Source organism: Cariama cristata, unplaced genomic scaffold (genome assembly GCF_000690535.1).
Source record: "Cariama cristata isolate BGI_N322 unplaced genomic scaffold, ASM69053v1 scaffold41115, whole genome shotgun sequence".
Taxonomy (NCBI): Eukaryota; Metazoa; Chordata; class Aves; order Cariamiformes; family Cariamidae; genus Cariama; species Cariama cristata.
Window position 1 is genome coordinate 1 of NW_009616548.1, and position 14151 is coordinate 14151.

General features: G+C 40.6%; 1 protein-coding gene across 1 annotated transcript; it reads right to left on the reverse strand.

Moving 5' to 3' along the window:
* Window positions 1–1910: 1910 nt before the first annotated feature.
* On the reverse strand, window positions 1911–13757 carry PSMC6 (proteasome (prosome, macropain) 26S subunit, ATPase, 6; the record flags this gene model as incomplete). Its single annotated transcript, XM_009700201.1, has 13 exons — window positions 1911–2400; window positions 3556–3627; window positions 5640–5720; window positions 5798–5918; window positions 6924–6985; window positions 7340–7463; window positions 7557–7618; window positions 7785–7872; window positions 8794–8908; window positions 9355–9422; window positions 13020–13072; window positions 13283–13322; window positions 13678–13757. Coding segments are annotated over 13 exons (1085 nt in total), but the record flags the coding sequence as incomplete, so codon positions are not given.
* Between the last annotated feature and the right edge of the window lie 394 nt (window positions 13758–14151).

A 14151-nucleotide genomic window follows, 5' to 3' on the forward strand; every position in this document is an offset into this window, starting at 1 on the left:
GCCACCGAGGTCCAGGCTTCTCCAGACGGGGACACGCTCCTCACGGCACCGCGGCCATTACCGCTTCCAAAGACAGTCTTCCTATCGCCTTCCCCTTGCCCCGCCATTGCTTGCGGTCTCTTTCTCCTCACAAGCAGATCAAACCGCTTCCGTTTCGGCGAGCAGACGCTCGTTTTATCCACCATCAGAAAGACGCTGCCTGCCTCAAATCTGAGCTGATGCTGCAGACAGGGTCGCTTTCAAACAGGCCCTCTTTGCGCATGGGAGATGCTCTGTGACACACCAGTCTTGGGGCAGGAACCTATTTTTCTGCTTTTTGAGGTTCCCTGGTCCCACGCTCTGCTGGACTCTAAGATAGCACCCCAACTATTTAAATGTTTTGTTCATTTCCTCCCTTGAGAAACCTTCGACAATCACATTTCAGCAACTGTTCCTTCAGCACTGCAATTTCCTTCCAGTGAAAGACGAAAAAAGAAACAGCAAAGGAGAAAGCAACGGTAAAGCTGCAGCTCCCACCTCCAGCTAGCATCAAGAACAGGAATAGGGATGGGTGTCGGTAGCCTTAACTTACGGCTTAAACTTCAACAATGAGCTATTCCCACACCCAGGGCTTCAGGAAACAGTTTGCCACCTTTTACCCTCCTCCAAGGTAATGCCAGAAGCTCAGCTCAGTTTACATCACTGCGGTGCTCAGAAACTTTTAACTTCATTTTCTAATTGTTCCAAGCACACTGGCAGTAGCATCCAGACCTAGCAGCTCTGTACCAGCTGCAATCAGAAGGGTGTTACGATAAATTAAAACTGAGATTTGCATCTTTATTCTCCTGACACAATCACAATAGGAAGTTTTCATACTAACAAGGAAAAACATCCGTAACAACCGTTAGCCATATAAACATGAAAATATTGTTGCGTGTCCTGTTGTAACAGTTCTACACCTTATGCTACCTGTTTTGTCTCACAGTGATGGGGAAAGAAATCAAACCATGGCTATTAAAACTGCCAGGGAGATGCTGTTAAGCAGTGTGTTTCCTGGTAAGTCTAGAGTTAATCTAATGTACTTGTCCATCAGTTGAGCATGCCCAGGGTAATCCAATTAGGATAATTAGAAGCAGGCAGAAGTAGTCTAGTACACTACTGTTCCAGTCCAACATTTAGCTAAGTTGCAGAGTGCAGCGAGTCAATCCGCATGCACATCCCTTGGGGTGAAACCGATTGCAAAATAAAAATAAGGCATAGTGACAGAAGCCCTTAAGAACACCAACACCTCTACATCTTTATTTCTGTTTCAGTGATTACTCAAACAGCTGCAGCAGTCAACTCCCAGGGAGCATAAAGGCAACCTGCATAGGTAGCCACATTCCAGCCTCCTAAGATGCAAGGCTTTCGGACCTCCAGCAGTATTAGGTACACCACTTTGCATGTCTAAAGCGGCACAGGTTCAAATTATATTGGACAGTTCCTGTCTACATAAAGCAGTTCAAATGGGAACCTGGAAAGTAAATCCATCTCGCATATCTCCCCCAGCACCTGAAAAGCTGTAATCAACACTTTTCTATATCAAACTGCTATCAGTTTCTCCACCTCCACTTAGATGCTTTTGTCTAAAACTGACATTCAGGATAGGAGTTATCCTAGCATAAGGGAAGACAACAAACGTTTTAAAAGACTTGTTTACTTTTTGCAGTAATTCAATGCTAGCTCAGCTAAATCCTCTTCCCAGACTTCAGCAGCAAAGGAGTAAATAGCACTTGCCCCTCCTCTGTCGGAGGGAAAGGCTACCTCCACTTGCGTGCGAGTCCTATGCCTTACACACCAATCCCTACAGCAGAGAAAAGCTGCTCTTCAACTTCTGAAGACACACAATTCACTTCTCTTCAAGGGTTACAGAGAAGGTACACCAGGGTAAGCAGAGTTAAACAAGTTTTATTCATAAACTGTTTGGGGAAAGGAAATTTATGGATATAAAAAAAGTCAAAGAAACAAACTGACTTTCTTAAAGTCTGCTAACCCATTCAAGCACATTTATAAATTCACACCATAATTGCTAAGAGAACACATCTCCACACATTTTACTTAACCTGGGCTGTAATGAATATTGTATTTCAGAATTGTACAGAAAACACGCTTCTGTAGCCAACTTGCAACTAGTAATTACCAAATTACTAGCTACATGTTACACAAACACCTTACAATAATAATCAAGAGGTACACTATTTGTCTCTTTTTATACATTAACCCAGTATGACATGTGCAGTCAATCACAAATTATATGGTTAATTTAAACAGGTTTGTAGTCAAGCTTGGACTCCAGCTTCTTAGAATCAGCCACTTTTCTAACAGCTTTCATGAAGTCTTCCTGAACTACAAAGTCATGATCGGCACGAATCGCAAACATACCTGTGAAGAATAATTTAACAACAAGAGTAAGTTGGTGTTCCTTGCAGCAATGGTACAGAGAAGACAGTACATAAAGATTCACTCATATTAAAGTGAAAACAGATCCAAGTCACACTGTCTGCATGTAGACAGGCAGGTCTTGGATGTTGGGAAGAGGAGTAAACTTCTATGAGGTCACCTTTCTGAACTAGGTGATCACCCAGAAGAAATGTATAACTTGTTTTAAACCGTGAGTGTGTATTTACTGTTACTCAGCCTTCCTATGTAAGCAAACCCTAAGTGTACAATGAATTTATAATGTGGAAAAAGCATAAAATAGTATTAACTCTCCAGTCACCCATGTACTAAGCGACTTGGATTCTCTGCAAAAAGGAGAAAAATGGGTACCATCACTGCTTCTGGAACGTATCTCCTTCTTAAGAGACAGTATGATTTATGTCATGATACTCAACCAACAGGTGGTTAGAGGCCAGCTCCAGTTCAAAAGCAGTATGGCTGGTTTTTTCCTCCTGTCGTGCTGAACCTGAACGACAGGGATCTTCTATACCACGCGTGACACAGGATAGCACCCAAATCCACACAAGTCTGCGTGGATCCAGCTTGTGCATGGCAGGGGACACTGGCAGGCGTAACATCACGTGAATGCAGGGCTACTGCTCCTAACTGGCGGCAGATCTGCACACATCAGCTGGACTGTAGGTACGCCTAGCTCGTTTATCTGCAGGCCTGATAAAAGACTTGTCTGTAACCTCAGAGGGAGGATGTGAAGAATCAAGTTCTGTGTGACGCATAGGTCATAAGGAAACTTGGAAGAAAGAAAAGAGATTTTGCTCAAGTCGTTCCATCAAAGCTTCAGGGCATATCACTGTGCTGCTGCCTATGCTTAACAGTCCAGACATATGTGACATGCTGTGACATATGCAACTGTTTCAGCATTTTGGTACTGTCCAGATGCCAATATTTCTATTAAGTAAATGCTATCTAGCCCTTAAGAAAGGAAGGCAAAAAGTGAGCATCAATGAACAAATGCTGTGTTCCAGCAGAACATTTCTGACCTCCTGATTTTAATCCATTGACAGAAGTATTGGAGAAACAGCTCAAATGTTTAGCATTAACCAAGACTTAGCACATCGAAAGTAACAGTTAAGAAAATACCTGCTTCAGTACAGACATTTCTCAAGTCTGCTCCATTAAAGCCATCTGAAAGCTTCACAATTGCTTCATAATCTATTCATGAAACACAAATGCCAATTAGAAACAAATTCACACTTCTTGTTATGGATGCCAACAAAATACATATCCAGCTAACAAAGAAACACTTTATTTTGTTTTCAGTGCACCAGATAGCTGTCCACTAGACTGATAAACTAACTGAAATCATCAGCTGTATTACCCCTTTCATTAAAACAGAAATGTATTGCAGCCAGCGGCTCGTATTATATAATTAAATCCCAAAGTTACTAACTTGTGGTTACAAGTATCAACATGAAATGCAAGAAAATCTACACCAAGGCAATGTTCTTATCTTCATTTAAATGATAAAAAAAAAACCAGAAAACTTATCTCCAAGTGATCATAAGCCAGTCCCTTTCTGCTTATAACAACTGCATCTACTAAAGGCATTTAATGTCTTGATATATTAAGCCTGATATTTTATGCACGTGTATTTACTAAAAAGCAGCTATGGTTATAGTTTCTGGAATCAATTTCTAAAACACTGTGTCTGTTGAGCCCTCAGCAAGTTCTGATTTTTGCAAGGTTGCTTATTAAAAAAAAAAAAAGATCAACTTTCTGCAAAACTTTTCAAAACAGTTTACCTTCTGTAGGAAATGCAAAAGATTTGAACTGAACGTTTTTATCTTAAGAATCCAAAAACCCCTAAAGAGTAGAAATTCTTCAACTGTATTTTATTTTCGTGCAGCACAATGTCCTATAAACAAGTCTTCCCATAATTGGAAAGTCAAAAAAAAAAAAAGTGAGGGGACTAAGCAATGTTGAACATTGCAAGCTTAGGGTCTTTACTAGACACCAGTACTAGAGCAGGAGAACCTCATGCTGGAACCTGGAACAGGTCATTATTTTCAGATTTTAACGCAATTCACATCCCACCTTGACCGTTAAGTCCCGGCCTTCCTTTCAGGATATCAAAGCTGAGCAACAGTCTTCCCACATCGTATTCAGAAATTTAGCTAGTACTCATCTGACACCTCACCTTGCTAAATGGTGTAAAGGAACGATCCTACCACCCTGCTTCCCCTCCAGTGCCCGAAGACACGAGAAAACAGATGAAGTACTTTACCTCAGGTTTACAATTTGCTTTGGAGCTTCTTCTCTACCTTAGACTATAGTCGCATGCATGTTTAAGCCAACGCTGCTGCCACGAAAGGCAATCCTCATCCCTCTCACCCTCCCCCAGCTCATTCCGGCTCTGGAGCCACCCCCATGGTTGAACTGCAGCTGTTTATGCAGCCAGATGGTGACCGGGATCAGTTCCACCACCCAGACCGTGCTGTCTGAATAGCTCCTGTCAGCACAGAGGCAGGGGCGGGCCACACCGGGCTGGGAACAAGCAGGCAGGGTCTGGGGGGCCTTACTGAAATAAAAGGCTGCCAATGTCATTTTAAAGGCAAATCACAGTTACAGTTTTCTTGAGGAAAGCTCTGAAGCGTCACTGTGAAACTAAGACTCTGGTTATCTTAGAGTAACACAGTGATTGAATCAACCTTCCCTATTTTATCCGATTGATACTTCTCCCCCTTATGCTCTGGAGAGAGCAATCTACACCAGTAACCAAAGACAAGCTTTGTTTCAGACAACAAGGTTTTCATTATGCCATCTCCAAACTCCGAAGCAAGTTTCTCCTTGGCTTTTAAAGATTCTTTATTGTTTTCAGACTTCCGCAGTAACAATTTTTCTTTCTTTTTTTGGGGGGGGGCAGGCTAACGAAAATGCTGTTTACTTGCATTAAGCTATTCCTTTAGAAACAGGAAACCTGATGAGAATCATGCTGATTTTCCAGTTTACAACTGTGCTCCAAGGGTTTACACTCAGTTTTCCTTTGCAGAGGAAAACTCAGCAACAGTTCAATCAGGACATGTTGAAAGGAAAAAAAAAAGTAGAATTCCAAGAGAGGGGAAATTGTGTGGCCAGTGTAAGGGTAGGAGTCATGGTAACAACTCATCCTCTTCACATTTTTACAAACAGAAGTAGGAAGGATAACCAGGCAGCTTCTTACTTACCTATTTCACCATGTTTAGTGATAGGACCTGCATGAATCTTCAAAATATCTAATCTGGCTTGTTCATTTGGTAGGTCAATATCTAGAAAGAATTACAGCTTTAATAAAAGCAGAAAAAACACAGTTCATATGGATAATGGCCTCCTTCCAGACACTCACGGATTTTTCTATCCAGTCTTCCAGGCCGCAGAAGTGCAGGATCCAGCGTGTCTGGTCTGTTAGTAGCCATGATCATTTTAACTCTGTGCAGAGTATCAAATCCATCCATCTGATTCAATAACTAAGAGAAAACAGAAGTTTGTTTTTAAAGAACGAAAAATCTTCCTAGTGTGATCTATTGTACTTATTTTCTGCATCAGTATTTTCACCAAAATATAAAAGCAGTGAAGATAAATCAGAAAAAATAAAAATGCTACAAGGCTTCCAATGAAAGGCCACAAGCTCCCTGCGTATTCTATAAGCAATAAAGAGCTTAAGAGAGACACTGAAAATGCTTTGCTCACAGAAAAAGACACTGGGCAAAGCCCAGCTCAAATGTGAAAGACTTGGCTAAAACCATCAGGCAATGAAAACAGTGCAAGTATTAAAGGAGCCAACGGTTGGCTGACACATTTTTATTGTGCTGCACTAAGTCGAGGACATTCAAATTAGACTTGGAGAACAGCCTCTAGAATACTAATAAACACATACGAAGACATTTCATTGTGAAGATTCAAAGTACTTGCTCTTTGATCACAGTGATTTAATTCTTTATGTAAGGCAGACGCATTCTTTTGAAACTGTTTGCAAACATAGGCCAATGAAGTTTCCCATTAGCTTCAGAATTCTTAATTGTCACCAGTGGTTTTAAAGTTCTCTTCACACAACCCAGTTTACCAGAGCAATTAGTACAGACACAAAAAAATACAAATACTTCTCCTCCTAGTTTTGAAAAATCGGACTAAAACAGACAAGCTCCACTTTTCCTTCTCTAAGAAAGGGGTGCCCTCCAAACCTTCACAGATGCAGTAAGCAGCAGCAAAGTTAAGTCACAGTAAAAAGAGAAAATATTCCAAATAATTTTAGCAATCTTAAAGATTCTTCCAGTTAGCCTCCAAGTTGAATTCATGGACGATTTATCAGGATGTGCAGCTGTCTTTTGTAAAAGCAGCATCTAGTTCACTTTTAGCTTAAGGTTATTAACTCAGAAAAGCTTCTACCAAGCCAGATGATAGCATAACAATTCAGATTCGTATTATTATTCAATGTGGGCTGTACAGTACGTAGTCAGGGATTAGACACTCACCTCCATCAGAGTCCTCTGAATTTCTCTATCAGCTGAGGTGCCTTCAGAAAAACGGCGACCACCTGCAGCATACCAAACTTGTAAGTTACAGTACATTATTTTTGCCTCCATATAATCCTAAGTCTGAAGACAATTAGGTATCCCTTTTAAACTGGGGGGTAGGAGAGGTGGTATTTAAACGCACACATTTTTAACATGCTTTTTCACATAGTCAAAAATACCGAAGCCTGATATGAACAGGTATGGTTCTAAGGTAGCTGCAATAGCTCCAGGAGGAAGCTGAACCCTTTGTCCTGTTATGTTTCTTCAGAACAAACATGCATGCACACCCCCTTCCGAGAGGACAGACCGTGGCTTTATAGCTAATTTCAGTGTTAAAAGGAGACTCTAGCCATTCTCCAGGCCATTAGCCTTACCAATAGCATCTATCTCGTCCATGAAAATGATACATGGCTGATGATCTCTGGCATAATTGAACATCTCTCTGATCAGTCGAGCACTTTCACCAATGTATTTGTCCACTATCGAACTCGACACCACCTTTTGAAAAGCAAAAGACATGTGAATGAAGAGACTGGCACGCAGATTAAGCATACGTGCATGTGTGTGAGTGCAAGAGTAAAATTACACTACCTTTAGGAAGTTGCAATCAAGCTGGCTAGCAACAGCTCTGGCCAAAAGCGTTTTCCCTGTACCTGGACAGACAAGAGACTGAAGCTGTTTAACTAGTAACCTAACACTGCATGCTAGCGACTTGGAAAAAAAAAAAGGAAAAAAGAAAGGAAAAAAAGAAACAAACAAGGCCATTGCCACAGTTTGAGAGTGACAATTAAGTACTCATTAGCCTTTCATGAGGCTCACCAGGGGGGCCGTAGAGCAAGCAGCCTTTCGGAGGTATAATTCCCACACGCTGGAATAATTCTGGGTTTGTAAGCGGCAATTCTATTACCTGTGAAGAGACAGATAAACAAACTGAGACTCTGAGTTCTAAAATAGATCAGCAATCCCAGGAAGTTAATGGTACACTTGCCTGCCTGTTTTCCAGATACCTGTAGTCTTATTATCTGTGCAGCATATTTTGTATGCGAAACATTTAAGTAAGAAAATGTCAGACTGATCCAATGGATTGATCGTTTCAGCTCTGCAACGGTTTGTTTCTCTTGATGCTCTTTGCTCAAACCGTGTTTTGCTACTGTCATAACACCACTACCCAGAGTGACTCTAATACCTTTTGTGCAAAATTCAAGTTTGGTTTGCTGGTTGTCAATCCTAACTATGCCCTACCACTTGACTTTATGGCATTCCCTTAGCCTAAAGAGCCTTGGATCCTTCAAATCCTCTCCTTTAGAGGATTTTCTTCATTTTAATCCCAATCCAAGCTTCTGTAACAGTAAAGATAAGACTTAACCAGTTTGAGAATTGGGCTTTGGCATTTTAGAATAATCTTTCTCTGCTACCGCAAGGTGTGTGCACAGCACACAAACAATCTCTGTTAGAGTCAGGTGGCTCACAGCAGCACGAGCTCGTCTTCAAACACCCACATTCCTGGGCAGGCTTGCACAACCTGCGGCAAACCGACAGGATTACTTCAGTATGAGTGCACCAGCACCCCGCAATCACACTGCTGTTTACCACAAAGACAATTACAAAGCTGAAAAACATTTAAAGAACAGTGCAGAAGTTATCTTCTAGTATAGGAAAATGTGGTCTAAGTTAATGAAACATGGAAAGCACTAGTCTGACAGGATCCTTTAACAGCCTGGCTCATGATAGTTTAGGAAAAACATCAGTAAGAAGGTATTTTTGCACTGAAAAACTTCACTCAGAACATATATCAGTACTTGAGAAGTATTTTTGAGATACTGGATACCTCTCGCAGCTCTCTGATTTGTTCTGACAACCCTCCAATTTCAGAATATGAAACATCCCCTGGATCTTCATGAGACATATTATAAACCAATGGATCCACTTCCCTTGGCAAATATCTAGAAAAAAGAAAGAGCTAAGAGTAGGCATTTTTCACTGTGCAGACGCATTTATAAAGTTATTGCAATAAATTTTACAGCAGCTATGAAAATTATTTCTTCTCCTCCCACCTTGATAACAAGACAAGTATGCTTGTTGCAAAAACAGAATAAACCTCAAACCTAGCAAACTTTTTCAAGTTTTAAACCAACCAAACAAAAGCTTAAAAAACTGCTGAAAATGCCGAGTTGTAACTGAACTACTTTTTTTAAAGAACTGACTTCTTTTTAAACCATATATAATAGACACATAAGTCTTCCCCCAAAGCAATTGTCCTTACTTAAGCACTGCTTTGCAGAAAACAATTACAGAACTGATTATTCAAACCTTTGTGTAACCCACTCAGATCACTATTTTTCCTCCTTTATATGATTAACAGGAGAGCAGCTGTAGAGCAGAAACCTACCTCATAATAGTCAGAGTGGTCATATCCAGAGCAACTCTTGTTCCCGGCTTCAGCTTACTTTTGTCAAGCTAGTCACAAAGAAGGTATTTCTATTAGAACACTCCAAAATGACGTCTGGTTTTAGCCAAGACGTTTACTGTGGCTTGTACTCTTTGCTCAATCACACACAAGAAGAAAACGAGGCTACTGAGCTACATGCCAAGCAACTCATTTAGTAAAAATACCGTGTCCCCGTCACCACCATTTTTGGGAAAGCTTAAACTGGGAAAAAGCTGGCTCGCTCTTTCATGAGAACATGATCTTCCGGAGAAGCAATCCAGGAGCTAGCCTAGACCAACGAACCTGTTGGTTGTCACAAGCAAACACCAGCAAAGCTAAATCAGACCACAGGAAGGATTTTTATTAATGTTGAAATAGATCTTGAACAGCAAGTCACTAACTTACCTCAAATACTATTTTCTAGACCATAATAATTTTATTTTTTTTTAAAAAAACTGCTGTCAATCTGACTGGATTAGTGAAGATCTAATCCTTCCCTCTGCTCGACACAGAACTAGCTGTTTGAGAAGTAAGCAATCCTCCTTTAAGGAGACATCGAACAGCCTGCCCATTTGAGTCTGAACTTGCCATCCTTCTACTCAATGGCTTTCTCATTTCTGAACTGACTGACGAGGGTGAATAGATGTTCCTAACCTATTTTCTGCAAGCCTTCCACCATTTGCACATTTTCACATATCCAGTTATGTCTCATCTTCAAAGTCAGCCGTTCCAGTTGTTATTCTTTTGTTACATTTACCTCAGATGCCCTACTCATCTACCTCAGCAGTTTTTGTCTGCTTACTCCATTCTCATGAGATTTTTAAACACATTAGCAGTCCTATTCCACACACCCTGCTAAATTCTGCTGGGATTAAAACAACTAACGTGTGTTTCTCACCTTGTTTAAGAAACCTGGTCTAGGAGAGCAGTCTCACCTCTCACAGAACACACCTTGAACAGCAATCAGAGATTACCTCACCACTCTAATCTTTTTTTAATTTTTAAAAAAAAGGTACTCAATCCACATTTGAAGAATATGAAACCTATTTATTCTGAGCTTCACCAACATGGCATCTGAAAAAGGATTTCAACAACTGTTTGCAAGCACTGCCCCCCCGCTGGGGGGATTTATGAGGTCCCTTGTCCACGTGGGTTCTTTAGTCTCTAGTAGTGTTTAGGATCAAGCTGTCACTCCTCCCTTACTCAGGTCACCAGTAAGACCTCTTTCCAGCTGCCTAATCTTAAGAAACCTGTAAAAGCTTGAAATTCTATCAGATTCAATATTGCCCAGTGGATTTAAGTCATTCTGCAGTGAGGATAAAACAAAGAGAAACCACTTGAACTTTGAATTCCTTAGAAAATGCACTTTAGATAGGGAAGTAATTTAAACAGTGTCGCTCCCCTTCCTCAGCAGCACAGCACAGCCACAAGGACTTTGATCAAAAACTAGCCCTTCTAGTCCGTGAAACACTCCATGGGAAATTATTTGCCTTGATATTTTGACATTTTGTAAACAATCATGGATATGTTTTTTGTCTCTGGTATAAAATCAAGGATCTTTTAAGATCAAAGAGTGTTTTTACTGAAGAATAAACTTCAAAGGATGTGCTGCAATGCCAGGCTCATCCAAGCACCACCTATTCCTCAGCATTTATCTCTGTTCCAATGCAGAACCTCAAGACTACCTCACTTGCCCCTGAGTGGAATTCAGTATACTTACGTTAAAAAAAAATACTTTGTTCATTCTGGTGAAAGAAAATAGTCAGCTTGCACCATAACATCTTGAAAGGGATGAAGCTTAAAATTACGTATTTAAAGAGCACTTTAACACCAGCAATTCTTGCAGATGTTTTATGCGAGCAAAAACATATCGCATCGGTATGCTCAAGGAAAGTCAAGGGTACTTGTGTATAAGCTACATGAACTAACATACTTACTGGTACTCACATGTCTCAAATAGTTTGTCCCTAAAAGGAGGAGAAAACGTCCATCCTTACTGAAAAATATACAATCCCTTGACAGAGTCAACACCGTAGGAAACTACTTACTGCATGAGTTTTGTTCACTGCTAAGTATTGTTAATTGTGGGCCTTCACCAGGAATTCCTCTCACAGCTAGAACCCCCCTCGCGCCCGTCTTTGTACGTTCTTCAAAGTACAGCAGGATCCCTGCTCTGCCACTTGCTTGCTGCCTCTCGGCTCCTACAGCCACCACACCACCATTACGGATGAATCATCTAAATAGAGTTGTATGTTGGAGTTCTATTACACTGCTCTTCAATTTAACTTCCATGTACAATCCTTAAACTAATCCAGAGATTCTAGGTACTGCAAAAATTCGCATGTTAGTCTCGCAAACACATTTTCTTTCTTTACGCAGACTCAGCAAGACTTCAAAATTCTCTAATGAACATCAATTTCACCTCTAACATCAGTACTACACCTCTGCTCCTCTTACTGAAGGAATTTCTATTTTTCACAACTTCCGTAATACAGGAGAACATGCTACAATCGTGTGTTAAAAAGATCAACTGCAGTTACCTCTCCCCAACTGTAAAGGAATCAGTTCAAGATGCACTGAGAAGTCACAGCTATTAAAAGGTCTTACACTTATTTGTGCATTAAAATAACCAAGTAAAATGCTGCTGCCTTCTCAGGATACACGATCCTTTCCTGGAGTCGCTATTCTCTGTTCAGAGATACCTTACAGTCTCACATTTCACACATATTCTTCTTTGCTTCCATTTCTCAAAGTCAGGGATGAGCGTAACAAAATCTAACCACAGACTGACTTTTGCTCCCCCGATGATTCTGCAGTTCCAGAACACTTTCACTAAGTATTGTGGTTCCTACTTAATAGACAGCTTTGGTAAGGAATAGCCAATTGACAGGTTTTCATTACTGTAAGTGGGTCACATTCAGTGTTCAATTAACCAACAAGCATTTAAACCATATCTACAGTAGACCACTTTACTTTTTTTATAAAAATAAAAAGCAAAGAGTACCTCTAAGTGGTTGTTGCTGACTACAGGAGATGGATTATGCTGTAAGCAAGGTTCTGTATTAAAGTGTCTAACTTCTATAGAATCTGATGGAGGTAAAAAAGCTGTTGTCCTGTGGACTAGACGCGCCAAAGCTTTTTTTTGAGACCATTAAGGACACATAAAAATCCCTCAGAGTGTTTAGAACAGGGACCTTGCCTATTATAATTATTTACCAAAGTGGACTGCAAAAGATATATAGTTACACAATGTTAAATCTAAAGCTCGGCACTACAACAGTAATGGTCACATGCCTTGTTCACGACCTTACACAGTTGATTTCTTTTCATAGTGATGATTAATTTTCAGAAAGTTCAAAATCAGGCAGAAAGACAGAGCTTCAACTCAATGAAAAAATAAAACACATGCAAGTTTCCAGGAATGTTGTGAACTGCTTTGTCTTTACTAGGAAGTTACACTACTATCAGCTATGAAGGGAGAGGGCAAGCAGATACCAGTATAAAATAGCCATACACACCTTAAAGAAGAAAATACTTAATCCCACTAAGGACCCAGTTTATGAACAGCAATGCTAATATTCAAGACCATAGCAAACTTTTAATTAATATTCACATAGATCACCTACCTGACGACGACAGCCAACCACATATCTTGGTCCATTTGTAGCCTTCACAATGACTGGAGAGAGAAGATCAAAGAAAAAAAATGAAGTTTACTTGATTCACCGCCCTAAGTTATGCTTCTGAACAATCCAGTGTATTATATTTTTCTGTCAATACTCAGATCACCAATACTCCAATTCTTTAGTCTTCCAAATCTTTAGCCAGATTTTAACCACAAAAGCTTATTTTCAAGATCTAAAAGAATGTAACAGTCCAGTGTACTTACATTTCTCTTCTGTTAGCTGTTTAAGAACCTCACCAACAATCTGCAAAAGAATAAATACAGTATTAGCCTACAGATAAATTACCATTGCAAAACAACACCTAACGGCTGTTTCAGGACATGGAGGATGACTGCCAGCTTTGAAATTCTTTCTCTTGCTTCATGTTGCTTGCCAGTACTTTTATTTCTTTAACACATCTCTGTTAACCAGGAAAAACACAGAAAACATCTCTAACCCTTATGCTCAGTATGTCTCTTCCCAATGGTAAGGCCCCTGTTTCTGTTAGCCGGACTGTTCCCACTTTCTTGACGCCAAAAATGGACTTAAATGCTACTTCCAGGCAAGTTCGCTGTCAAGCATCACCACAGGATGCTACGACCTCACTTTTCTCACATACCTGCCCAACACTCTGCAAGGCCTTGAGATCATTTTCTGATTTTTCATATTGCTTGGTGAGCTCCTTCAGCTGTTCCCTCACTAGAAAAGGAAAGAAACACAGGATTTTGCTAACATTCAATCCAACAAGAACTCAGGACCAGGCCCTTCACCAGCAGAAAAGCAGCAGGTAGAGCTAGGCTGTGGGAGAGCTGCACACCCACAAAGCCCCCCTCCTGCAAGCACAGCGGAGCCCCTGCTCAGCAACTCCAGGGCATACACACCCTCAACACAGCGGTACCTCCTATTAGTGTGAACACTCTGCACAAGGTGTCTAAAAACCCAATCCAGAATTTAAAAAGCTCAAGTTCAAAGGTTATCAGTGCCTCTCTACGGCACCGACATTTGTACGGGAGGCCATGCTACTGTCAGAACGATGTAACCGACGGCATTTACAACAGCAAAACAAAAGGCTGACAGAAAAACCCTACGGGGG